Source organism: Crassostrea angulata, chromosome 7 (assembly GCF_025612915.1).
Source record: "Crassostrea angulata isolate pt1a10 chromosome 7, ASM2561291v2, whole genome shotgun sequence".
NCBI lineage: Eukaryota > Metazoa > Mollusca > Bivalvia > Ostreida > Ostreidae > Magallana > Magallana angulata.
Window position 1 is genome coordinate 36,331,905 of NC_069117.1, and position 26,167 is coordinate 36,358,071.

A 26,167-nucleotide genomic window follows, 5' to 3' on the forward strand; every position below is an offset into this window, starting at 1 on the left:
AAGGATCATCAAACATCAATAATTTAAAGATAATTGACAATTTCTGATTCTAAAGGGGTCAAGATGATCCCTTAGGGTCATGACTTACATGCCATAATGATCTGATGCGCCATGACCTAAGGAGGAATAATATCTTTGGATTAAGGTGGGAATCTCAATAGTTTTTATGATATTTGATAATTTCAGGAAGAGCACTTGGGATCATGACCTACATACCATCTGAAATGCCTTGAACAAAGAAACAATAATATAATCTGTACATGATATATGATTCAATTTAAGAACCCATATACATGTATAGATCCATCATCTATGTTTTGTAATACTTCCTATGTATATATACATGTATTAGTTTGTGCTTTGTTCTATACTATTCATGTTCATGACTGTATTATGGCTTAGTCTTATTTTAAATTACATTAAAAAATTGTCAAATATATGACTTGGAACCCCCACCCAAAAACAAACTCAAATATAAACTGCCCCCCCCCCCCCCCCCCCCCCCCCCCCCCCCCCCCCCCCCCCCCCCCCCCCCCCCCCCCCCCCCCCCCGGGTAAACTGGTAAAAAATGTTATTCAAAAAAAAAATTAAATTACAGCTTGTATAATTGACAGATGATCTATTGATATATGATCAGAGGTCATATTTCTACCTTGGGATCAGTAACTTGTATTCATTAACAAGTTAAAATTAATAAACAATAAATGATTCAAATTATAAATGTTTATACTCCACATTCACCCCCCCCCCCCCAAATCTAACCTGGTTCTTAAGATTAAGTCTTCTTAAAACATTCTTACATGTGTAAAGCAGCAATTTTTAAATCATTTCTTGATTCCTTTTTTATCTCTTGATGAACATTAACATTTTGGAAATTGCTTAATTCAATTTTTAAGATATATAAACAAAATGTTATATGCATGTGTATTTGCCTATTTGGGGCAATTGTAAAGTCTCCTAAACAAAGCAGTGTCATCATTAGGAATTACCCACATGGATCAAACACTACACATGAATAAGATAAAAATACTTTATTATTTCTAGTTCTAGAATGTCAGAGTGTCTCCAAGGGGGCATAACCTATATACAATTTTACGCACAATGACACAAAGAGCAAGAATAATTTATATAGGGTTTAGGGATGAGGATCTCAGATCTCGGAAGTTAACAAAATATACAGTGTATCATCATTTCCTTTTTCATAAAGGGGGGGGGGGGGGGGGTTAAAGACAACACCTGGGGGGTCATTAATGTACTTTAAACCATTTGATGCATCATAATGACATTAGAAGATATTTTGTATTTTCCTGTTTCGTGGGGTCAGAACAGTCCCATAAGGTCATGACCTATATTGTATTTGATCATTATAATACATTAAGAAAGAAATACTCCTTCCTTCCTATTATAACTCATATAAAAATGATAAGTGTCTACACTTACTTACATGTAATACACAAATTTGATACATAATTGTTTATACAGGGTCAATATGGGGTCAACTCAATAGTGCAAGTCTGAAAAATGAAAAAATTAACTTTTGCAATTAAAATTACAGAAACTTTACAAATGCGATAGGATACACTACAGCCAACGCGGATCCCGTATTTTCCCGCAACACCGTGATGGTGTTTTAATCCTTTCCGCGATATCATTGATTAAACTAAGAAGGAGAAAACAAGCGCTGTTTTAATCATTATTAGAATTTAGATATAAATATTATTACAAGAAAAATTCATTATTTTCTTTGAATTGATTTTAACAAACTTCTATAAAACTATTGCTGCATCTATTTTGTTAATGTTGTTCAAGAGTCCCAAACATAGCAATGTATTATGCAAATCATGCATATACGTGTACTTGAAAATTAGTAATATTCTAAAGTATCATTTTTTGCATATAATGATTTGAAAATATGCCACAAATTTAAAGAAGACAAATATTCCGCGATGTACTGTTATAAGGTCGCTACCGTAGGCATCAACTCAACTTGTGTGTTTTCTCCTCAATCTGAGTTATTTAACTCATTAAATATTTTCCGGTCTCTCTCTCTCTCTCTCGTTTTAAATAAATCAGATTATATGTACATATAGGATGATCGGTGTTAATTAGAGTCTAGGCAATGGTATGTGTCAGCTGAAGAAAATCCCGTAACATGTGTCCCACGTCTAATGCCTTGAGCCATTGAGCGGGGCGTGGAGAATATCGACAGGAGACTCACTTCGAGCGAATTAATGCATAATTCAGTCAGGTACATTGACAATCGGTCATCCCTGTGTTTACGGGTGTGAAACTATTACATAACACTTCCTGACCATGGCAGCACCTGTGCTCTGACCACGTGCCGTGAAGAAATTTTATTAAATGCTGAGACTCTCTCTCCCTCTCTCTCTCATTTCAAATAAGTAATATTTTATGTGAACTGCTAAAGTAGTACATGTAGCCGTAACGACATTCTGATTGAAATGCACATAATAGCACATGTTTTCGTAACGGGCGTTTTCAGAAATATCATACCAGGGACGTATATATTAAAGTCCCTGATCATACTCGTCTTCTGTCTTTACAGCATGAAAATAAAATAATGCCTGATTCAGACAGGTATATAGAAAATCACAAGTATGGCACAATTTATAGAAAAGTTATCCCTGTGTTTACGGGTGTGTATAACTATTACATAACACTTCCTATCTGTGACCACGTGCCTTGAGAAATCTTATCGAATGTTGAGACAACTCTCTCTCTCCTCTCTCTCTCCCCAACATCAAAATATATAAAATTCTAAGAAAATTGAAAATGAAAACTTTCTTAATTTTAACATGGCTAGAAGAATAAATAATATACCACATATCGAATAAAGAAGTTTTTTTTTACTTATGCACACAAACACACATCTTTGTTCATATGATTCCAATAATGATTCAAAACGTACATTCATTCAAACAATCACATTTTTACCATTTTAAAAAGTACAAATACTAGATGTGTAAATAAAATTTACTTTTTAATTTAGCTGTGTTCTCAATTCCTGATTAACCCTGAGTATAGTCTGTTCATTAATTGTATTTCAATCGAGTATTAAGTATATCATTAAAATTAAAATTAAATAAAATTATGGATGTATTTTGTAAACACTGTGTTATGAATACGCAGAATAATTTCCTTAAATTTAAATTGAAAAACAAATTTTCATTTGTTTGAAATTAAATTATTCTATCGAGAAAAGTTTGCTGTTTGAAAGAACGGACTACATACTTCTATTTAGCGGACCCCAAGTCACACTAATTGCTGCAAGTCACCTACCCTGACGGCAACCACCCAAATTATATATACACATACTGTATACGTAATGTTACGCAATTCAACTTCCTCTGTTGGTCAACTGACACTGCGAAATTTTAACATGTGATGGATACCCCAGAATAAATAATCATTGATATTTCTAAATCCCAGGTTTTGAACGAAAAACAATGATAAGCTTTTTTAAATATTAAAAGATGATGATACAGTATGCTGTCAAAGGGAGATCACATTTAGAAAGTAAAAGTAGAACTTATGTATGCTGGCATCTTATTATATTGTGCTACTGCTACTACATGTATTATGCTTACCTATATTGGTCAACATCATAATGATTATCCAATTAAAACACAATAATGAATTCCTTTAGCTGATTGTAACTTATCCTTTTCTGCATATGGAAAACACATGCATGTATGTATACACGTGAACCCATCTAATCGAAGAGCTGGGTAAAACAAGTACCCGCTAATGAGACCTGCAGACCTGTGTTGTGTACGTAACTTCAGACAAAGATCAGTTATTTGTAACATGCATGTATTTTTATGACCTATTCTTCAAATCCACTTGCACTATTTTATTAGGTTAATAACAGCTTTAAGGTGGTGCAGGACACCTGCATATTGTGACACGTATCCTTCCTATTGAGATAAACAATTAAGTATATCAAATATTTTCTGGAACATTACTGTATTGTAGGACCTCTTATGCCCAGCAAAAGTTGTTCAAAAAAGTTGATCATCAATAACTACATGTAATTCGTCATTCTTAACTGTATGGATACTTGCAGGATTGTACGGAAATACAGCATATTGTTCTTTAACTTTTTGTATATTACTTTTCACTAGATTAACATAAGTTTGATCCTGGTGGAGTGAATTTTTGAACTTCCAAAAGCCTTTACCCTTTTCGAATTGAGTAAAATAGATTTTTATATAAACCATAGAATGGTTAGATCTTTAACCAGGTAGAATGTCAGATTTATCCAATTAAGCCATTAATTCATTTGAAATTTTAAAAAAAATTGATTCTCGCCTTTTTAACTGGGTTTGTTTTGAACCAAGTGTATCTTTTTCGTTGTTCATACTTCACTCTCCATGGATTAGTTAAACTGTATACTACTTTCATATTCAAAACCTTTTCCCTTGCTCTTTTATTATTTACATTGGTATAATTAAAAAAAATCTAAATCTATATCCTGAACAACTTAGGTTAAAATCTCCAGCCATAATTATAAATTCACCTTGGAAGTTTGAAATGATGTCCAAAACTGATTGAAAAAAAGTTTGGATCATCATTATTTGGACCATATATATTTACTAATAATATGTCATATATCTTATATATGTTAATTTCTAGAACAAGTAAATTACCTTCCGTATCCTTGTATTCATTTAGTACGTGATATTCAAAAATATTGTTAAACAAAATTGCAGTGCCTCGAGAATTAGATTGTCCAGGAGATATATAGATGTTATAGACTCAAAAGGATCTAACTTGTTCATAATCATTAAGAGTGAAATGTGTATCTTGCAAAAATGAAACAGAGAATTGTCCTCTTGTCGAGACCACCTAGACATCTACAATTAAATGTTACTACCTTAAAACTCATAATAAACTAAGTGTATAAAAAACGGTGTGTAAACAAGATGACATGAAGGCGATAAGGTAGAAAAACACTTTTCTTACTATAGCAAAGACCCCTACCATTCTCACACAGTACAGACATATTCCCTTTGAAATATATATATATAATTTACCAGCAAAGTTCACACGACTTCCACACATACATACATACGAAGCAAAAAAACCAAAATTAATGTCAAAGGAGCAATTCATGCAAGTTTCTGGTATAAACGGGACATTGATCCCAAGTCCGAGCTTTTGCTGCTACAGATTCGATCCCGATGCGTTTAAGCGACACTACTACCATGGACATCATGCTCTATTTTATTTGTTTATATCATCAAATATATCATAAGTGTAACGACGATCGTTCTTGTTGATTGCAAACACTTTGCTGTTGAAGTACCAGGCGGAATACATAAGTTCATGTTCTTTGAGTTTCTGTATGAACATTGCGTTCTGCTAAGTAATGTGGTCCACCATCAAGAACTCCTCTTTCATCTGTTTGCGGTGTTTCATGATAAGTATTTTACTTTCCGGACTTATCATCCTCAAGATGATCGGACGGGGTCCACCGTTCCTATTTCCGGGGACTCCGTGGATTGCAAGAATGTCGTGAGGGTTTACATCGACTTTCACCTTTTGTTTTAGGACTGCACAGAACTCCTGTTTGAGGTCGATTTTTCTTTCCAACCCAGTATTTTGATGTTGCATTTTTTGGGAATATTGTGGGTTAAAAATTTCCACTGAAATGACTTGGCGGGCATTTTTTGTTGTTATTTTAAGTTCATCACTCATTTTCTGTAGCTCTCTTTTTTCTTTTGCGATTTTTCTCCCTTTTATCAGTGAGGTCCATATTGAGAGCATCAAATTTTTCGCTGTTATCAGTACTGGTTTGCTTCAGTTTCTCGTCGATATTACTGTGTGTATATTTTTTTATCTCACATTTTAGTTATGTTTTCAGTTCAGTCTTCAATTCTTTTTTTAATCCATCTTTGATTGCGGTCTTGATTTCTTTGAAGAAATCGCCTTTTAATTCTGATAATATATTTTTGACCACACCGTATATATTAGTCTTTGTTACCATTCCTTGTTTTATTTCCTGAAGGCTTTCGAGAATTGAATGTAGGTCAGTTTCACCTGTTATCTGATCTCACCTGTGGTGAGGCCCCGACAGGGTTTTGATCAGAACTACTTAATTGTGGTTTTTTCCGCTTTTTTGTCTGATACAACAGCGTTTTTAACTGCGGCAGATGCACATTTAATGTTCAACTGTACAAGATTTTTCTTTTTGTTGTCTTTTGTGCCCTTAGTGGATGGTGTGGTTGACAGACCAGGGCTAGCACGATTACTGGCCATGTTTGTGTTAACAGTGTTCAACTTAAGGTAATTATCCATACGTCACAAAACAACGTCTGACGTAATTCACGCGTTATTACGTCTTGTCCATGCCCGATCTAATTGAGAGCTAGCGTTAAAAGGTGTAATTTAACGAGTCCGGGTCTAATTTGTTCTGAAATCAAGCTGACCTAGGAATTGATTCAAAACAAAGCTATTCAAAATACTGACAACTGCAATCAATTAGGCCTATTAATCAGCGAAATGAAAACTTGACTGGGTTGTGTCGATTGCATACTCGTTTTGAAAATATAGACCTCTTACTGTTTTCCTGCATAAACATCAATGCATTATAAGGTTGAATTTAATCCAAATATTTGAACATTAATCCCCGAAAGTCCATAAACACCCAAAATGAAATCCTGACCGAGATCTATTCCAGTGCATAAGGGAGATAAATACACGAGGGGAAATCATTTGACTGATATCATCTTTATCCTTTTCGCTTAGCAACGAGCATATATATATTTTCCACACAAAAAATGTTCTTAGAATTAAAACCATACGCTGAAGAAAAGTTATTTCATTTTAAGAACAGTCTTTAAACCAGTTAAAAAGAATGTTGAATAGAGGTTTGTCTTAAAAGCATATCAGGTAGTTAGCATTATCCACGCGTGTGACTGCAATTTCTAAATACCGATCTCGATCCATTATACTTAAAGATTCCAAAAGAAACCATCTTTTGCGATTTAAATAATACAGATTAATCAACAGTTTGTTTAAATCATGTTTTCTATTTAACAATAAACTAAACATATTTTTTTAGACTGATGAAATAATAAACCTATGCACAATTTTATTTTTATGGATCTTTTTTCAAAATATATATTTTAATGTTTTTTACCAAAAATACGCCCATTGTGATCCTGAAAAGGCCGGTCCTTTGGGTAATTTTATTTCCAATTGATTAAGGACGTTAGGGGGTAAATAATATCAATATTTCAGAGAATTCTGTACGTAAATAAAATTACAAGAGCTTAAATTCGCTTTGAAAATTTAAATCATTTTATCTCATTTGTTAGCAGATTTATCTATATTTTAATAAATAAGCAAGTGAACAAAAAATTATTTGTTTTGAAATGATAATTCCTTCATTTTACATAGGATACAAGTCAAAAAATGATTTTGTGAAAGTAAAATTTAAGGCTTAGGCTTAGATTCATTATGTATGAAAAAAGCGCCGTTTTCCGCAATCGGTTCTATTTTTAGCCACGGCCATAGCTTTAATGATACCGATGGACCAGCCAACTGAGTAAAATCTGATAAGAACATATACTCATATACATGTTTGAAAAATATGAAAAAAATCTGTACGCATTTTATTTATCAAGTGGGGTATGGACCTTTACCTTAAAGGTAGAATACATAAACACTTCGAATTACGTTCTTATTCTCAAAAAAATCGCAACTTACTGAGCACTGCGTGACTCCAGAAAGCTCTGCTCGCAAATATTATCCAATTGCACATTGATACACTTGCAGAGAGCTATTTATATTCCACTTTGGTAGAGCTTGAAAAGAATGGGTCCTACGCCATTGTCAGTCACGTGACTCCCCCCATAGATCTTGACGCGTTATACATATTAGCCATACACAGAGTACTGGGATGGAACAGAGGAGGACCGTACCCGTCATTGCGAAGTTCCATGACACAGACACAAAAATCAAAGTGATCAAAAATCGTTCCAAAGAGGAAATTAAGAAGCGCGTGTGATGCACAACCACCTGACTCAGATGAACATGCAACTCATCAAAACTCTAAATCGGGACAAGCGGATAAAAGGCGTGTGGTACAACAACGGCAAAGTATTAGCGAAGGACTATGGCGGGAAGAGACATCGATTCAATATCTTAGACAAAGTGTCAATGAAACACCAATTACAGACCCTGAAACGTACTACTACACCACACGCTCGCTGCACGCTCGCTACACGCTCGCTAAACGGTTCACACGAAACGCTGAACGGTTTACACGAAACGCTGCACGCTTTGCCCGAAACGCTAAACGATTTACACGAAACGCTGAACGGTTTACACGAAACGATTCTCGCACGAAACGATTTGCTCGCTTTCCACATGCATTGGACACGCTTTTATCCTGATCGATTCGGGTCCTCTCGGATTTTTACCCTGACTCTGTTAGTAAGAATTAATTTTAAGAAAAAACGAAATAATAGAAATACTGATATTAAAAACATATATGTATAGAAGTATTGAATTTATTAATTAAATTAATTTGGTACTTATATTTAAAGCAAAAAAAAATTATTCAGAGAATTCGCCAAAAATATTACTTCTATAAATATATTTATTGCTCAAAAGAAATATCCATGATTCTTATTAGTGTCGTAAATAATAAAAATTCCAGAGAAAAAAGTTACCGTAACACAATATGCAATACCAAAAATAAAATCCGTATGATTACAAACTGAAATCGGTTTTTCAGTATTCGGCGGGATTTGTTTTTTCTTCTCACGTGAATATTTTTATTGGTTTCAGAGAATACGATGTAAAAATACTAACTGTAAATAAACCTGTAATTATTTACATTCATAATTTTGAAAGTTATGTAAAATGAAATTAGTCACATAAGTTAGAAAATGCTATAAAACAACCGATTATTTTTTTTTATGTCGAATCATTCGCGTAAATAAATGTTCCGTACATAATATCACAGAAAAAAATCAATGGATTAAACAATAAAGAAAGTTGTCATTACTATTTCGCATTTCGAAAAGAACAAAAAATAAAAAATGATTTAGATTTTTGTCTCAATGTTCGTATACATAACCGGCGCCCCGCATAAAGGCGTACAATATATCTATCATAATTTATTTGAATTAAGTACCATGCATATAGATTCCCATTATAATTAATTGCATGTGTACATTTTAGGAAAATTTCAGTGTGTTAATTACTTGTAGTTTTCCGTTATCAGTGTTTAAATAATTAGAATAACTACTTGTAGAACTATTTTTAATCGGGATTCAGAAGAATTTACTTCCCGCATTTCATAGAAATGAACAGTATATTTTCTTTCTATGTTTACATTTAATTTTGTTCAAATTAATGTTAAATAATCTATCATTGAAATTGTGTGCATCATCAAATACTGATTCCGACTACCTTGAAGTCATTAAATTTCTATTGGCTATTGACAAAAAAAGAGACGCGTGACCATCCAATGAAAACGAATACACAGAGTTTGATTGACAGGTTCAGCCAGGTGCAGGTCTACCCGATGTCCGAGATTATGTGTACTGGTTGTATACAGCCGAATAGTCTCAGTCTTCTTTTAATACTTTTCTTTTGTTTGTTAATTAATTAATTTAATTTTGTAAAAATATAAGTATATCATTTCTTATACATGTAGATTTTTTTCACGAGAATATCTCAAAGGAGTTTTGCCAATCACAAACAGTTTAAAGTAATGTTTAACACGAGCGCTTATTTGAAACAATTAAATTGTCAGAGAGTTCCGAATGAAATCTGATGAACGTTTCACACGGTTCTCGCACGCTTTGCCCAAAACGATTTACACGCTTTGCCCGAAACGCTGCACGCTTTGCCCGAAACGCTAAACGGTTTACACGAAACGCTTCACGATTCACACGAAACGCTAAACGGTTTACACGAAACGCTAAACGGTTTACACGAAACGTTTCTCGCACGAAAGTCGCACGCTTTTTTGGTGTAGTAGTACGTTTCAGGGTCTGTAGTATCCTCTTTCCCAAGTTTAAATAAGATATTTTGGTGAAATGTTTATTGATTAAATCAATTGATAACTGATACTTGTCAGCGATGAATGTTAAGATTAAATATGTATCGCTATCGAGTATACAAAATACTATACAAAATTCTGTATTAGCAAAATTACGTGTTCCCCCCCCCCCCCCCACTTGTAAAAATCAATTTCATTTATAAAATAAAGGAATATGAATTAATATTCATCAGTATGATTATGGTCAAATTTTCATGCTACTTGATTTTTATAATATGATATGAAATATGATTAAGGGATTAATCATATTTCCCATATGAAAAGAAATTGGGGGCCGTTAAAAACAAGAACAGTTTTCACCTGAGACTGCCAGGTTTCAAAATACTGCGACGTTGTCGACAAGGTGAGAAGCTATACAGCAAGAATGCACAGTTTTACCTGAGTTACCTCTGCTAAACTGCAATCGATTTCACACAACGAGGACTCGATGTAAATATGCCAACGGCGTTGTAAAAATTTAAACCTTCCCCCATTGTGCCCCCAACCCTACTCCCAAGGCTAATGATTTGAACAATCTTGAATCCACCTACCTGAGGATACTTCATACAAGTTACAGTTTTCTGGCCAATCGTGTTCAGAGTAGAAGATTAAAAAAAAAATTCTATACAATATATTCCTATCAAAAAAATTAGAACCCCCCCCCCCCTAATTGTGATCTCACCTTACCCCTGGGACGATTATTTGATCAAACTTGATTCTACACTTTCTGAGGATGCTTCCACACAAGTGTCATCTATTCTGGCCAAATGGTTTTTGAGAAGATTTTTAAAAAATATGAACAAAGAATCTGGGAGAATAAGCCGTTGCAAATGCCCACGACCTTCTCATACCTCTAATAAGAAGTAATAAACGAGTTAACTGGGCATTTAAACGGTGAACAGTATTGTCCAAATGAAAATGTCCAAAAAGGCGTAACTGTGCTTAAATTTTATAGTATTTACATAAACTTTAAACTGGCAAATTTGAAATGACAGTCACGTAATCATTTAAAGAGTTTAAATACAAAAATGTTGATTACTTTCTAAAAATATTTTATTTACTAATTTACCTCAGTCATCATATATAACCCCTAACGCAGGGGAGTCGACAAAGAGTATGGGGGAGTCGATTCCACCATTTGTAGTAGTCGATTTTTTCCGCTTCGGAAACAGGAGGAATTTAGGAAACACCTTTTGTAGGTATTTAAAACAAGAGGCCCAGGGGCCACATCGCTCACCTGAGTAACAATTGCCTTAATTCTGATCAAATTAGCATTACAGTTTCAAAATATCTTGACAACTAAGTACTTTGTTGTTGTACCTGTAAGACGATTTTTCTCTATTCCTATAAACCCCCCCCCCCCCCATTTTGTGGCCCCACTTTTCTCTAGGGTATCATGGTTTCATCAAACCTATCTGCATAACCTGTGCTTTCACACTAAGTACTGAGTTTTGGACCGAAAAACTTTCCCAGAATATTTTTAAAAGATTTTCTCGATATATTCCTATGTAAAAATTCAAACCGCCATCACGGACCCGCCCTACCACTAGGGACTGTGATTTTAAATTTACAATACCCGAGGATGCCTCTACAAAAGTTAAAGCTTTTCTGGCCAAATGGTCTTAAAAAAGATGATTTTTAAAGATGTTCTCTATATATTCCTATGTAAAAGTTCATCCCCCACTGTGGCCTCACCATACCACTGGACTATTATTTTAAAAAACTTGAATCTATACAATTTGGAAATGCTTCCACTCAGATTTGGGCTTTCCTGGCCTAATAGTTTTGAGAAGAAGATTTTTAAAGATTTCCTCTCTATATAAAAATGTATTCCCCATTGTGGCCCTGCCCTACCAACAGGGACCATGATTTGAACAAACTTGAATCTACATTATCTGAGGATGGTTACCTGCCAATTTCAGCTTTCTTGGTCAAATAGTTTTTGAGAAGAAGATTTGTAAAGGTTTTCTCTATATATTCCTATGTAAAACTTGATCCCCCAATTCTGGCCCCACCCTACCCCCAGGGACCATGATTTGAACAAACTTGAATCTACAATACCTGAGGATGCTTCCATTCAAATTTGAGCTTTCCTGGCCTAATAGATTTGAGAAGAAGATTTTCTCTATATATTCCTATGTAAAACTTGATCCCCCAATTGTGGCCCCACCCTACCCCCGGGGACCATGATTTGAACAAATTTAAATCTACACTACCTGTGGATGCTCCCATTTTAATTTGAGCTTTCCTGGCCCAATAGTTTTTGAGAAGAAGATTTTTAAAGATTTTCTCTTTATATTCCTATGTAAAACTTGATCCCCTTCTTGTGGCCCCACCCTACCCCCGGGGACCATGATTTGAACAAACTTAAATCTACACTACCTGAGGATGCCTCCACACAAGTTTTAGCTTTTCAGGCCGAATAGTTTTTGAGAAGAAGATTTTTGAAAAATACCAACAAATTTTCAATAATTCTCAATTATCTCCCCTTTAAAGAGGGCCTAGCCCTTCATTTGAACAAATTTGAATCCCCTTCACCTAGTGGTGCTTTGTGCCAAATTTGGTTGAAATCTGCCAAGTGGTTCTTGAGAAGAAGATAAAAATGTGAAAAGTTAACAACGACGACAACGACAGACAACGGACAAATTGTGATCAGAAAAGCTCACTTGAGCCTTTGGCTCAGGTGAGCTAACATATCATAGGCATCGGAACGGGGGGGGGGGGGGGGGGGGGGAGCTAGACTTGTAAAAAATATTGACAAGCAAAAAAAGGTCTTTGGTATGTATAAATTTGCAAAAAAAAAGGTAAGGGCGCCCCCCCCCCCCCCCCCCCCCCCCCCCCCCCCCCCCCCGGTTCTGACGCCTATGATATATACCACACGGAAGACAGCGGTAGTCAAACCACTTCTTACGTATAACAAGGGGACTTGTTATTCGTCACTGGTCATACTTTTTGTTGGTCTTTGGTCCGAGTGGTCTATGTGTCATCTGGTACAACTACTATGCTTTTTCTTTCACAACAAAACACGCATTTGTAATGTGATTTTCCTGCCGATACAATTGGAAGTGAAATACATGCCTAGTTAATCGTTGAATTTTCATTAGGCGCACACTGTACATTTGACTTAGCTTGTATTCTGCATTTTGAGCACAATTACATAGTTTTGTCCAGTGTATGTCCCTGTTGTGTTAACAAGACTCTCAAGGATTAAGAGATGGAACGTTTTATCTTGCTAACATGTTGTTACTTTGGGTGTTTTCCCGTGTTATTATTATTTTCGGTATAAAAGGGGAAATAATTCGCTTTGAGGGATATTATCCTTGTTGGATTATTTAACAGCTCTACTCGTGGGAGCTTTCCAAATATGGTTCGTCCTCTACGGTGGCTGGAAATCCAAAGAAAGGAGATATAAGTATAATAATTGTTATCAGATGTTTTATTTAGGATGGCGTCAATGGAAGTGACCAAGCTTGGGCGCATTTCCACCGACAAACCCGCTTCTTTGGATTCCAGGATTTTAGCCAATCAGAATTTAGGATTGGTTGATTTACCGAAACAAAAAACACCAAATTTTATTTTTAAATAGACATTTGTGGGAAGACATTGCCATTTAATAGTTTCTTGCATGCACCACAACCATCTGTTTGCAATATGAATTTGTGCAATCTTAAAGACAATAAAATACATTTCACATCTTATAAAATTAGTAACATTTTAACAATGTATATTATTAAGTATAAAAAGAAAATTACATTTTAACAATGTAAACAAAAAGATAAACAAAAAAAAACAAAACGCGTACGATTCGAACATCCTCTTTTACAGTGACATTTGTTCAAAGAACTCCTCGCTTACCACTACACCATCGATTCGCTTGTTTAGACGGTACAATATAGCTGATTGTATTGTTATCAGTATTACGCAAACAACTGGACTTAGCCATTTAAAGATCAATCTTATAAATTAAAAGAAGAAAACTTACTTTTTACCAAAGAGTGGGTTTTCATACCTTTTTTTGGAAAATCGAAAAAGATAGACGTTATAATATGTGTTATCAATATCCGTTCTTTAAAAAACGGTACGATGACCCACTCTATGAAAAAAATATAATTTGAACATCCGATTCCTATATCATTTTGTTGCCAAATTAGCATATAACTATTTTGTTGTCTTAATAACAATTAAATGTGAAGTTAAGTTTTGTGGGTTATGGCAGCACTGAATGTATATGATTACATATGTTTAATAAATGTAACAAAAGTGAAATTTGTTAGTTTTTTTAATGGACCTATGTGGTTTTTTGCCTCGGCTTATTCCCCCAGATTTTTTCAATAAATCCTAATTATATCCCCTTGAAAAAAAGGCATGGCCCTTCATTTTATCAAACTTAAATCCCATTACCCAATGATGCTTTGCCCTAGTTGAAATTGGCCCAGTGGTTCTGGAGAAGAAGACAAAAATGTATGATGTTGACAGACGGGCAGATGGACAGACGGAGGCTTGACAAAAAGTGATCAGAAAAGCTTACTTGAGCCTTCGGCTCAGGTGAACTAAAAACTACTAGACACCTGATAAAGTAAAACATGGAGGTATACGGGTAGTTTACAGCTCCAAACCCAGAAAGCACAGCCATTAATGTGACCCCAATGACCCCAATCCTTCCAATACATTGCTCAATTGAGAAGATTCCTGTAAAAACATATTAGAAACATTTATGAACAAAAAAAGACTATCAAAGTAATTTTTTTTCAATTCAAACACCATGATAATGATCAAATTCTTTATTTTCATATATCATTAATTTGCATTGATTGTAAAGTATAACAATTAAGGTCAGACGACACATTCCTCAAAAAATGATTATTTTTCAAATTATTAATGGCCTGATAAAATACCATATATATATATATATATATATATATATATATATAAGTGCTGAAACGAAGACCGTAAATTAATATTTGAATATTCATGACTGCTATTGAATTTGTAGACGTCATTAACAAAATATTAGGCATGTTTGATAAAGTATATTACTCTGTGATTGTAGACTGCTAAAACATGTCAGTTCGAAGTACGAGAGTATCCATTAAATTAGGTTCAGATTTTTTGTTTCTGCAAATTATATTTTAACTTTTCTTTTTAAATCTCCAACTGTCAGTAAAATCAAAAGGTTTATTACTTCTTTATAAATTATTAATATACTTCAGTCCTGACTCCATGAGATGGATATATATATATATATACATAACTTCGTACGTCATTCCAAATATTTTCACCATGTTTGATTATAGAATAAACAAGAGGCCCATGGGCCACATCGCTCACCTGAGGAACAATAGGTATGATAAAATTAGCTCAATGGAGTCATAATACAAACTATCTGGACAATGTACAATAATACATGTAGATCCTGTATAAATAAAATCCATTTCCCCCTCGATATTCTTATGTTTATAATCATTAGTCCCTTTTCTAACAGGATGATTTTATAGTCATATCATAGGTTGAGTATTGCAGTTCTCAAAAAGATCCCTAACAATAGTTTATATATGGGATATAAACGTACATCAAACTCTGAACCTTCTCGTGAGGCCAAAGAATTGTCCTGGGGCCAAAGTCTTAACAATTATAATGAATAGCTGATTAGTTTCTGAAAAGATTTTTAAAGATTTACCCTATATATTCCTTTGTTAAACTTTGACCCCCCCCCCCCTTTATGGCCCCACCCTACCCCTGGGGATCATTATTTTCACAACTTTGAATCTACACTACCTGAGGATGCTTTCACACAAGTTTCAGCTTTCCTGGCTGATTAGTTTCTGAGAAGAAGATTTTTTAAGATTTACTCTTTTTATTTCTGTGTAAAACATCGACCTCCCATGGTGGCCCAAACCTACCCCCAGGGGTCATGTTTTCACAAATTTGAATCTACACTACCTGAGGATGCTTCCACACAAGTTGCAGTTTTCCTGGCTGGTTTCTGAGAAGAAGATTTTAAAAGATTTACTCTATATAATCATATGTTAAACTTCGACCCCCCATTGTGGCCCCAACCTACCCCCAGGGGTTATTATTTTCACAACTTTGAATTTACACTACCTGAGGATGCTTCCACACAAGTTCCAGCTTTGCCGGTGGATTAGTTTCTAAGAAGAAGATTTTTAAAGATTTACTGTATATATTCCTATGTTAAAATTCGATCCCCCATTGGGGCCCCACCCTAACCCCGGGGGTCATGATTTTCACAAGTTTGAATTTACACTACCTGAGGATGCATCCACACAAGTGTCAGCTTTCCTGGCTGATAAGTTTCTGAGAAGAAGATTTTTTAAGATTTACTGTATATATTCCTTTGTAAAACTTTGATCCCCCATTGTGGCCCCACCCTACCCCTGGGGGTCATGATTTTCACAACTTTGAATCTACAGTACCTGAGGATGCTTCCACACAAGTCTCAGCTTTCCTGGCCGATTAGTTTCTGAGAAGAAGATTTTTAAAGATTTACTCTATATATTCATTTGTTAAACTTCGACCCCCCCCCCCCCATTGTGGCCCCACCCTCAGGTGAGCTAAAAAGGTTAAGTTTACAATTCAATAAGTTGGTTTCTGGAAGAACAGACTTTGAAAATTTTCTTAATAAATATTGACAATTTTTTTACTTTTTTAATCTTTAGCTTTTAAGATCTGTGTACAAACATAGAATTGTGAGCAAACCTCTGTATCTTGCTTATAATTCGAAGCTTAACACTCAAATATGGTTAGAAAATAGAAATTGTAGGGTAACAATTAAACACAAGAAACATGCACTACATGTATAACAAATAAAGAACACAGTTTATTTTTTCGAAATGAATCATATATAGACATGTATATACCTACATATTTCCGTCAGCGATATCAAACTCTATTTAAACTGAATAAACTCGAGAAAATGCCGAGCATCTCAACAAAACCTATTGCATTAATCTACCATTACGCAAAAGATAATGCCGAATTACCGATAGAATGAATTGTATTTCAGTATCCCTACATCAGATTTTGCTTACTTTGCGCAGGTAAACAGTTAATTGTTTGATTTACCGAAGTCTCTGTTTGATTTGATACGTAAAAATCACGAAATACAGACGATAGTTCCCAGGTTACAAAGCATAAATAATGAAAACGAAACGAAAATCAGAACAAGATAACACCAAAGTCATGTGTGAAAACTGTCAACGCATTGAAATATTTAGCCTTAATTTACTTCACAAAATCGGCACCAATATATTTTGCATGTTTCAAAAATTTCCCTTCATACGTGAACGGTTGCATAGCAAGCAAATTCATCATAGTCAGATCGACCCTTTTTCGTATGATGCCATGGCTGCTTTAAACAAAGAACCTCGTTTTAGAAGTATGGAATACGAGTCTTGGTAAAATGGATATGTAAACCCGGGCCGTGGCAAAATAAAAGCCGGGGCAGGTCGGCAATCGTCAATTCCAAATACGCATTATTTTGCAGCAATATTTACAGCGAATACAAATATACTGGTCCATCAAATATCCTGTAATTTTAATGAGATTGGCAGATTAATACCTGCCAATCTTTTGTTTTGCTCAGGCCAAGTCTTGCCTACCCATTTTACCGTATGCCGAACCCGAAGCTATTAAACTGATTAAACACGCCTTTCCGTTATTATTTTCATAATAACTCAGATTTGAAACAGAATTAGCACTTGATTTTTGCAATTTATATTTTCCTTCCCATAAGGATAATTTATGCTAAACTACGTTGAATTGAACTCGGTAGTTCTTGAGAAGAAGATTTTTAAAAATGCACCCCCCTTTTTCTACAGTTTCAAGGTTTTCTCCGCTTTGAATACAGATCGGACTTTTATTTCTGCAATTTATATTCGCCCTCCCATAAGGATGCTTTGTGCCAAATTTGGTTGAAATTGGATAAGCGGTTTTAGAGAAGAAGTTCAAAATGTAAAAAGTTTACAGACGGACAGACGGACAGACAGACGGACCGACAGACGTACGACGGACAAAATATGATCAGAATAGCTCACTTGAGCTTTCAGCTCAGGTGAGCTAAAAACACAATAACGACCTAAATTCCGGAAATGTCCTGTATATTTTAAATTAAAGAACAAATTTGATTCAAATATCTTTTTATTTTAAAACTGTCCATGTACCTTTCCATAATAACACTCCGTAACTCACATTTGTTCAAACATTTTAGCAATTTATTTCTTCATCATCTAATATATGAATAAAAAAATTCAGAACGTTAGTCTCCGTACAATGTAAACCCTGCTTTTACTTTCAATGAAAACAAATATGGCAGTCATAGATCAGAGTTTTCAAATGGCATTGTCTTTACTTTCGTTCAGAGTAAAATGTTCCCAGACCCAGCTTTCCCTTTCCATCGTAACGAAATAACACGATGCTGCATAGTTTACACCACTTTACATGGGTTAGTTAAACATGTGACTGAATATTTGAATGCTATATATACATTGGAATATGAGAAATAAAAATATATATATATATATATATATATATAGACAAACACACACACACACACATTTCTTTATATCATCAATTAAAGTGTATTTTCAATAAGATTATATAAGAAGTTGCATACTCTAGTATCTTGCACAAATGCCTGATAAAGAACCGTAATAATTTGCTAGAAAGCTTATCAAAGTACTGTGGAATCATTAGATTTCGTGGTGGCTCAATTTTCGTGGAATTCGTGGGTACCTCTCATCCACAAATTAACATCCTCCATGAATTAATAAATTAAGGCAATAAAGTCATATTTTCTTTTGTATGTATACCAGAATACACGAAATTACGTCCTCACGAACATGTAAAATTAAAGCAATCCACGAAATTTGGCCCCCACGAATTTTAATGATTCCACAGTAGTTGTAAATCAATAACAAATTCCTGGAAAAAGTTATAAAAATTGAAGAATGTGTCATCTGACCTTAAATAAGATAAAATAACAAGACAAACCATGCTTAGGACTCAAAATTGGAAATGGGTCACCAATCTTCCAGAAAAAGTAAAGAAATGCCAGCCATGCCCCAGTTGTCATTAAAACACGAATGTGTCGTTTTTGAGGAGCTGAAAATTACAAAATAAATCTTTACCATCTGGTATGTACCTGATACTGAAGCTGAAAGCAAACACTAAGAAAGGTGAAAAAAACAGAAGACCAGCTGGAGCAAATATACAGAAAAACTTGTTTAGTACGAACACAAATATAGCGAAATCTCGGATATAGCAAAGTTGTTTTTTAATCTCTGGAAAAATTCTTAACAAACTTTGCAAAATTTAATGGTTATAACGAATTCAAATACAGTCACACCTGCTGTTAGAGCGGCCAGTTTTAATCCCGTCCGTTTATTTTTTCACTATATTTAAACTGATTTAATAGGCCACCTGTCTAACGCGGCCAGCGGCCAGTGTTTTTAGGTCCTGTGGTTTCAACATTCCTGTTTTCAACGGCAATTTTGTCTGTTTTGTCACATAACTTCTGAGTCTGACATGTGACCCCGTTTCGAAAGAAGCCAAACTTTGACAGCTGATAATGAGTTAATGACAAATAATTGAGTGTGTAATTTAAAGTCTGCTGAGATTTGATGAGATAATTGATTATAACACCTGCTTTGTGTTGTTTATAGATCTACAAGTAACTATATGTTACTAAAGGCCAGTCTTGCACTTAACAGCTTAACATGTACAGCCATCTGCCGATAATACGCCACCTTCATTTAAAGAAAATTTCTTTGAGAGAACTAAAAGGGGGCTTATTATACACCCCAGTGTAATTTTGACACTTTTTACGAGGTTAAACATTGGCTATCTTAGTTCAGTACATAGCGTTTGTACGGAAACGCTACTTCTGATTGTTTACCAAATTTAATCAATTAAAATAATTGTTTGGGTGTATTTAGCTGGAAATTTTTTGCTCTTAATCCCTTGATAGATAAATTAAACTAAATCGGACACTTAAAATTAATATAAACTGGTTTTTTCCGCAATCCGAAATATGCATTCCCCATCTGCATGTATGCCGCCATTACAGATGCTATTAATAAATCTGTGCAATAGAGCCAAAATGAATATTCTTGGGGTTTTTTTCATTGATTTGAAACCTGGAATAAGAGGCCATGCACCTGTCTTAAGCAGTCAGTTTGTCATTGTCCCACAAGTGGCGCTGCTTAAAACAGGTGTGACTGTATAACAAAGGACTATATACGATAAGGGCCTAAAATGGCCCCCTAAAATGAACATCATCACTTTACTATCATTCTTTGTTTTCTTAGTACAGATATGTATGCGATGTGTTTACATAATATTCATTTTGGTTCATGTGCCCACAATTTAGAAATACAACATTGTAAAGACAACCTTTTCCGCCATTTTTGCATTTTCAGCGTAAAACAGCTTGTTTTCAAGCAGTTTTTCCTTCCGAAAACATAGAGCGCATTCTTGAACAAATAAAATATTTTAATCAGAGATGTATCTAGCCAAGACTAATAAGTGACAAAAAAATTTTCCTTGTTCAAGCATGCGCTCTATATTTCCCATTCGTAAATAGATAAGAAAGATGTCAATTTTTGGCTGATTTTGATTGAATTATAGAAATGGCGTCACTTCTGACGTCATATACTACCAGTGAGTGCAAATAAATAGATGAAAAATATATTTTATATCAACTCTTCTAAAAAATTAGTTAACATTCTATTGTTCCCGAAACACTTAAAAAATAGCGAATTATGGGGGCCAAATTTAACTCTTATCATATATAGTTCTTATTGGATATAGTGAACTGATTTTGAGTCCGATAATGGTGAATAATAACGAAGTTTAACACTTTTTAAATTAATTCCTCTACAGTTTAAAAAGTTTGCACTAGCATTTAACATCACAGTTTGAAGGAATTTATTTTCACATAAACTCTTCAATTTACAACCCAATTACTAAAGGTATCAAAGGAATGTATTTTCATTTTAAACCTAAATTTAAAAAAATTGTCATCTGGTGAAAGAAACTATGTTTATATAGTGAATTCGCTATAGTAGTTATTACGAATTCGTTATACAGATGGTAATAACCAATTACAGATATAACAAAGTAAATCCATTGGTTCTTTACGATATAAACCAAGTTTTACTGTATATGATTTCATATTCAACTCTAAGACACAGTTATACAATAAGTTTGTGGAAAAAAATTGAAAATAAGAAATTAAGGGGCTTAGCACACCAATATCTTATTTGATGGATCAACAATATATATATATATATATATATATATATATATATATAATTTCACAAAAGAGACTAATGCAAGCTTTTCATTATTTTACAGTGTACCATGCTTAATATAATAGTTATTTTGCCAGGAAAAATTATTATATATCAACCATGTACAAGTATGCCATGTGCCTATTCATGTCTGATTTTCAGGTTTTATTACTATCTATTTCTAAACAATGTTATTTCCACCATAATTGACGATTTCTTCTAAAACATTACTTTAAATGACTAAGTTCGACAGCTGGTATTTTTTTCATTAATTATCAGAAATCAAAATCCTAACAATATGCACACACCTCTGATAATATGTACAATTGATCTGCAAAACAACAGCCTTCTATCTCAAAAACTGTAGGGGGAGTTATCCATACAATAGGGATACTATATATGCAATATTTGGACAAAAATTTACTAAGTTCGACAGCTAGAATTTCGCCCGCCATTTTCACCATTTCAATAACTGGATTTTTCCGTTGGAAAACGGGGTTTAAAATAAAGGGCATTCACTTATTCAAACTGTAATGAACTTCAATACACAGCAATGTCACTTGACAGGTGAAAAGGTAATTTACTCAAGCCATGTGCATTGAGGCGTGACTAATCCCATCTGGCCAGCACTGTCGGTAAATTTCAATGTAATTTGGGAAGTCAGAGTGTTTATACAAGCTACTCATGAGGGGCTAGCACATGAAAAAAGTGTATTGTATTGTATTTGTTTATTTGCTAAAATTCATATGAATTATAAGCAGTTGTTCAAGTTCAAGTTCAAGCTCTTTATTCCAAGAGACAAATGTCTCATAGGTTATACATATGAACATATACATATTAAATAAACAGTAAGAAAAACGAAGTGTGCATAATCAATTTGGATAATTCATATGAAGAGTTTGTTGCTTGTTTGCATAATATAAATAGTAACCTAAATTACACAGTTCTTTAGTATTAGAGGTAGATAATAACTGTATAACTGTTGTAACATGTACATAATAATAAACATATCCAAACACTCTATCTAAGCAAAAGTACACGTCACTACTAGTATTAACGTCATACAATATTCTACAAAAAATATTATTCATAAATGCACATTCATATGAGGAGAGACCCTATAAATCAATAAATCAAAAAGTTATGTAAATGATATTAATAATGGTAATACTTTAATTGGATGTACGAATAGTATGCCATTCCTGTTTTTTACAAGCCTCACGCAGATACATTGCGAGATGGCACAATTGTTTGCATGAATGGCAAGGAGTTGAACTAACTTTAACATTGAAGGACGAGTTGAAAGATGAAAAAGGTGTAAAATTCAATTGATAGGCATGATCTTTCTACTATATTAAGCAGGGTACACTATTTAAGCTATTACTAGACTTTGACCCGTCCGTGCACAGGTAGACATTGCAAATGATATCGGACATTTACAAAATAGATACATAGACACATTGTATTGTTGACATTTACATAACCAAGCTTTAAGCCTACAGTAATGCTATTAATTTCACTACATTCTGCTTAGTTAGAATAATGTGTCTTGGGACAGGCCTTCACCACAGTTAAGATGCCTCCCATATACCCCTAAATTGTAGCAAAAAAATTGCAGAATCACTCCGAAACGATTTTGAAGAAAATTAATGAAGCTGCATTGAAAATAACAGTAAAATTATTTATAACAAACCATTTTGCGGCTGTAAATACCTTTCGTCTAAAAATTCAACACTTTTTCACCAATGTTTTTTACTCGCTTCAAATTTACACATCATGTTGACTTTCGGAACTCTCGGGATTTTTCATATTAAATGCACTGAGTTAGAGTTATTTCCCTATTTTCTGATGAACAGAATATATAGCAAATTTTCAATGAAAATTTACATGTATTTGTTTTATCGTTTCTGAGTTTATCCATGCAAATGTGATATTGAGGAAACATAAACTAAAGAGCCTCCCGTGATTTAGTGTGAATGTAATGCGCAAGATTGTAAAATGTTTTGTTGATTATTAATTAGCGAAGCTTGATTGAGAAAAAATAAAAACAATTTGGCTTTCTTCAAGTACAAATAATGTTTAAAATATAGAAAACAAAAGACATTTCTCTTCCGATTTCTCGGTATTAAAGCCCAAACATTTGAGTCTATTATTTCAATATAGTAGTAGAGACAATCAACCGATGTAAAATACAATGATTTATTGAGAAATGGTTTTCTGTTTTGAAAAACTATCATATCAACCTAACTATAATATTAAACAGGTATGATATTAACTGGGGCTCTCTGTATATGATTTTTTTTGTATATTAAATAGTCTTGTATTTTTAAATAGAAACTGGAAAACTTGTTTTGACTGTAAACAGGATAATTTTGGAGTTGAAATTTGGTCTAATTTGTTGCACTATTCAATTATCTATTAATACATTCAAAGACTGCCAAAAAAAAATTAGGACATATTTGATTATAGTCTGTCCCAAGTTATTGCTTCCATCAATTTTTAATGATTTTTAATAAAATTACACATACCTGTGAAAGAAATACAATTGAAATCGATGAAAGGGAATATATCCAATATATCTTCATTGAACAATTATCCCTTTTCATTCATACAATTTCACAGGAACGAAAACAATTTTTACGGAGATTTATAATGGGAATTAAATGTTTACATTTTTTCTTCATTCGGAATACACTCGGAATACGTCACACAATTTTTAACGTTATTATCCGGGCTTAATAATGGCTGATGCAATGCAAAATCTCCGTAGACTTTCAATTTTGGGATGTGTATTGAAACCTGAAGCGGTAGAGGGGGCGTTTCAAAACAGATAATCTGGACATTTTTTATATTAGTGGATGAACATAGTTTGAGCACAAAGGTATTTACTATTATTGAAATATCAAGCAAAAAGTGGTGGAAGCAAAAACTTGGGATAGAATAAAAAAAAATATTGATGAAAATGAAAATCAAGAATTCAAAAACTATGGATGAAATCTAGAAACCAACTATCACTCGCATTAAAAAATTGCTGTCACACATATTCAAACAAGAAACTAGAACACGATTGTGAAATTCAAGAAATTTTTAAATCTTCAATTCAAACCGATCCACATAAATGTTATTTATTAATCCAAAACCAAAACAAATTTAAAATATATCATATATCACAATTTTGCAGGAATTCTAGCTTGTTATGCTGTAAAATATTTTGTTCATTATTGATCTTACAATGCATATCAATTTTTTTGTCAGAGTAAACTGCATTGTTATTATGCACCTTGAAATTATCAAGTTATATTTACATCTACGTAGTATTATTTCCTATATTTCTTATGAAAACTTAAAGTTAATTGATAGCTCTATAGAAACAGCCAGCCAGAAATCTACACGCCCCACTAATTGGTCGAAATCTGCTGCGACTGAAACTGACAGGAGTGAAATTGACACGCCCTGTTTATCGATTGGTCGAAACCTACAGTGACCTAAGAAAAATCACAAACTGCACAAAATCATGACAAAAATCACAACATCATGATGATAACAGGAAACGATTTGGCTGTTTCTTTTAACTAACATACTTATGCACATTACAGTAATTTAGTGAATTTTGCTTACTTTTGAAAATCAATTTATTAATTAGACAAAAGAAAGATGTAAATATAAATAATAAAAAGCTTTCTTTGATGATTCATGCCGGTTATGAAGTTAGCGATCATTGCAGCAAAAATTTACATAACCCCCATTAGTGGGTTATGTATTTTTTCTGCAATGTCACTACCTTCATATACCGAATGAATCACCAAAGAAATCATTTTATAGTTTAAATATTGCACTTATTGAAATGCTTGTTATTTCTAATACTCCGAAATTTATAAGTCATAGAGTCTGCAGTATCATAGAGACTTGGAATTTTTACCAATGTCACAAGTTATCTTAAAGGATCCTTCAATATATTCATAATGAAAGGAATCATCCAAAGCATCTTTCTGGTAGTTATTGCCCCTGTAAGTTTCAGCATTTTGCTGAAAACACAACTTGAAAGTCATTAAAACTTTCAACCTCTTAGGAATTAGGAGTCTACTTTCACAGATGAAAACTAAATAAAATTTTGAACTTCTTAAAATAAAATGGGGGAAACAATTTTTAGAAATGATTGATTTATACAAACCGGTAGGTATATGGTGGAAAGAATTGATTGAAAATCAAGAACTAGCATACTAATTTCTTACTTTTATTTTCATTTTTTATTTGTCCCAGAACTTTCAATTATTTGATATATATGTATCACAAACAACGTTTTCTTTACATAGTTGGCCATTTAAAGGTCTTCCGCAAGGAAATAGCCAATCAAACTTAGTTAATTGTAGTTCCATATATATGTAGAGACAATTTCTTTTCTTTCTTCCCTTTTTGGCATCTTATTTTAGGCCTATAGTATTGATTTTGGACTCATTGATTAGGATAATTATTACTTCAGTGGAATTGTCACACTAATTTTGATGGAACTATTTTCAAGATGAGCATGATGCAACTTCCTGGATGGTGCTGAGTCTGTTTGTCAACACGTGAAACCCACATGTATTTGGGGGTAGGTATGTTTACTCTCAATTATCTCTCTTAGAATGAAGCCAAATAAGGCGTTATTTTTCTGATCTAAAATTTTTCTTGAAGCATTTAACTATAATATCTCTTTCATGAATCATATGCTGAGAGTATATAGTTAATTATTTAACTTAATTAAAGGTATATAGTAACATAAATGTGAAATTAATTT

General features: G+C 33.6%; 1 protein-coding gene across 3 annotated transcripts in view; it reads right to left on the reverse strand.

Moving 5' to 3' along the window:
* The window catches only part of LOC128155164 (Golgi pH regulator-like), a 211,234-nt gene that overhangs the window by 133,260 nt on the left and 51,807 nt on the right, over window positions 1-26,167 (reverse strand). For all 3 annotated transcript variants that reach the window (XM_052816743.1, XM_052816745.1, XM_052816744.1), the window contains 2 exons: window positions 19,091-19,201; window positions 14,650-14,770 (listed from right to left, as the gene is read on the reverse strand). In XM_052816743.1, coding sequence (XP_052672703.1) covers window positions 14,650-14,770; window positions 19,091-19,201 — 232 coding nt within the window. The remainder of the gene's footprint in view (window positions 1-14,649; window positions 14,771-19,090; window positions 19,202-26,167) is intronic.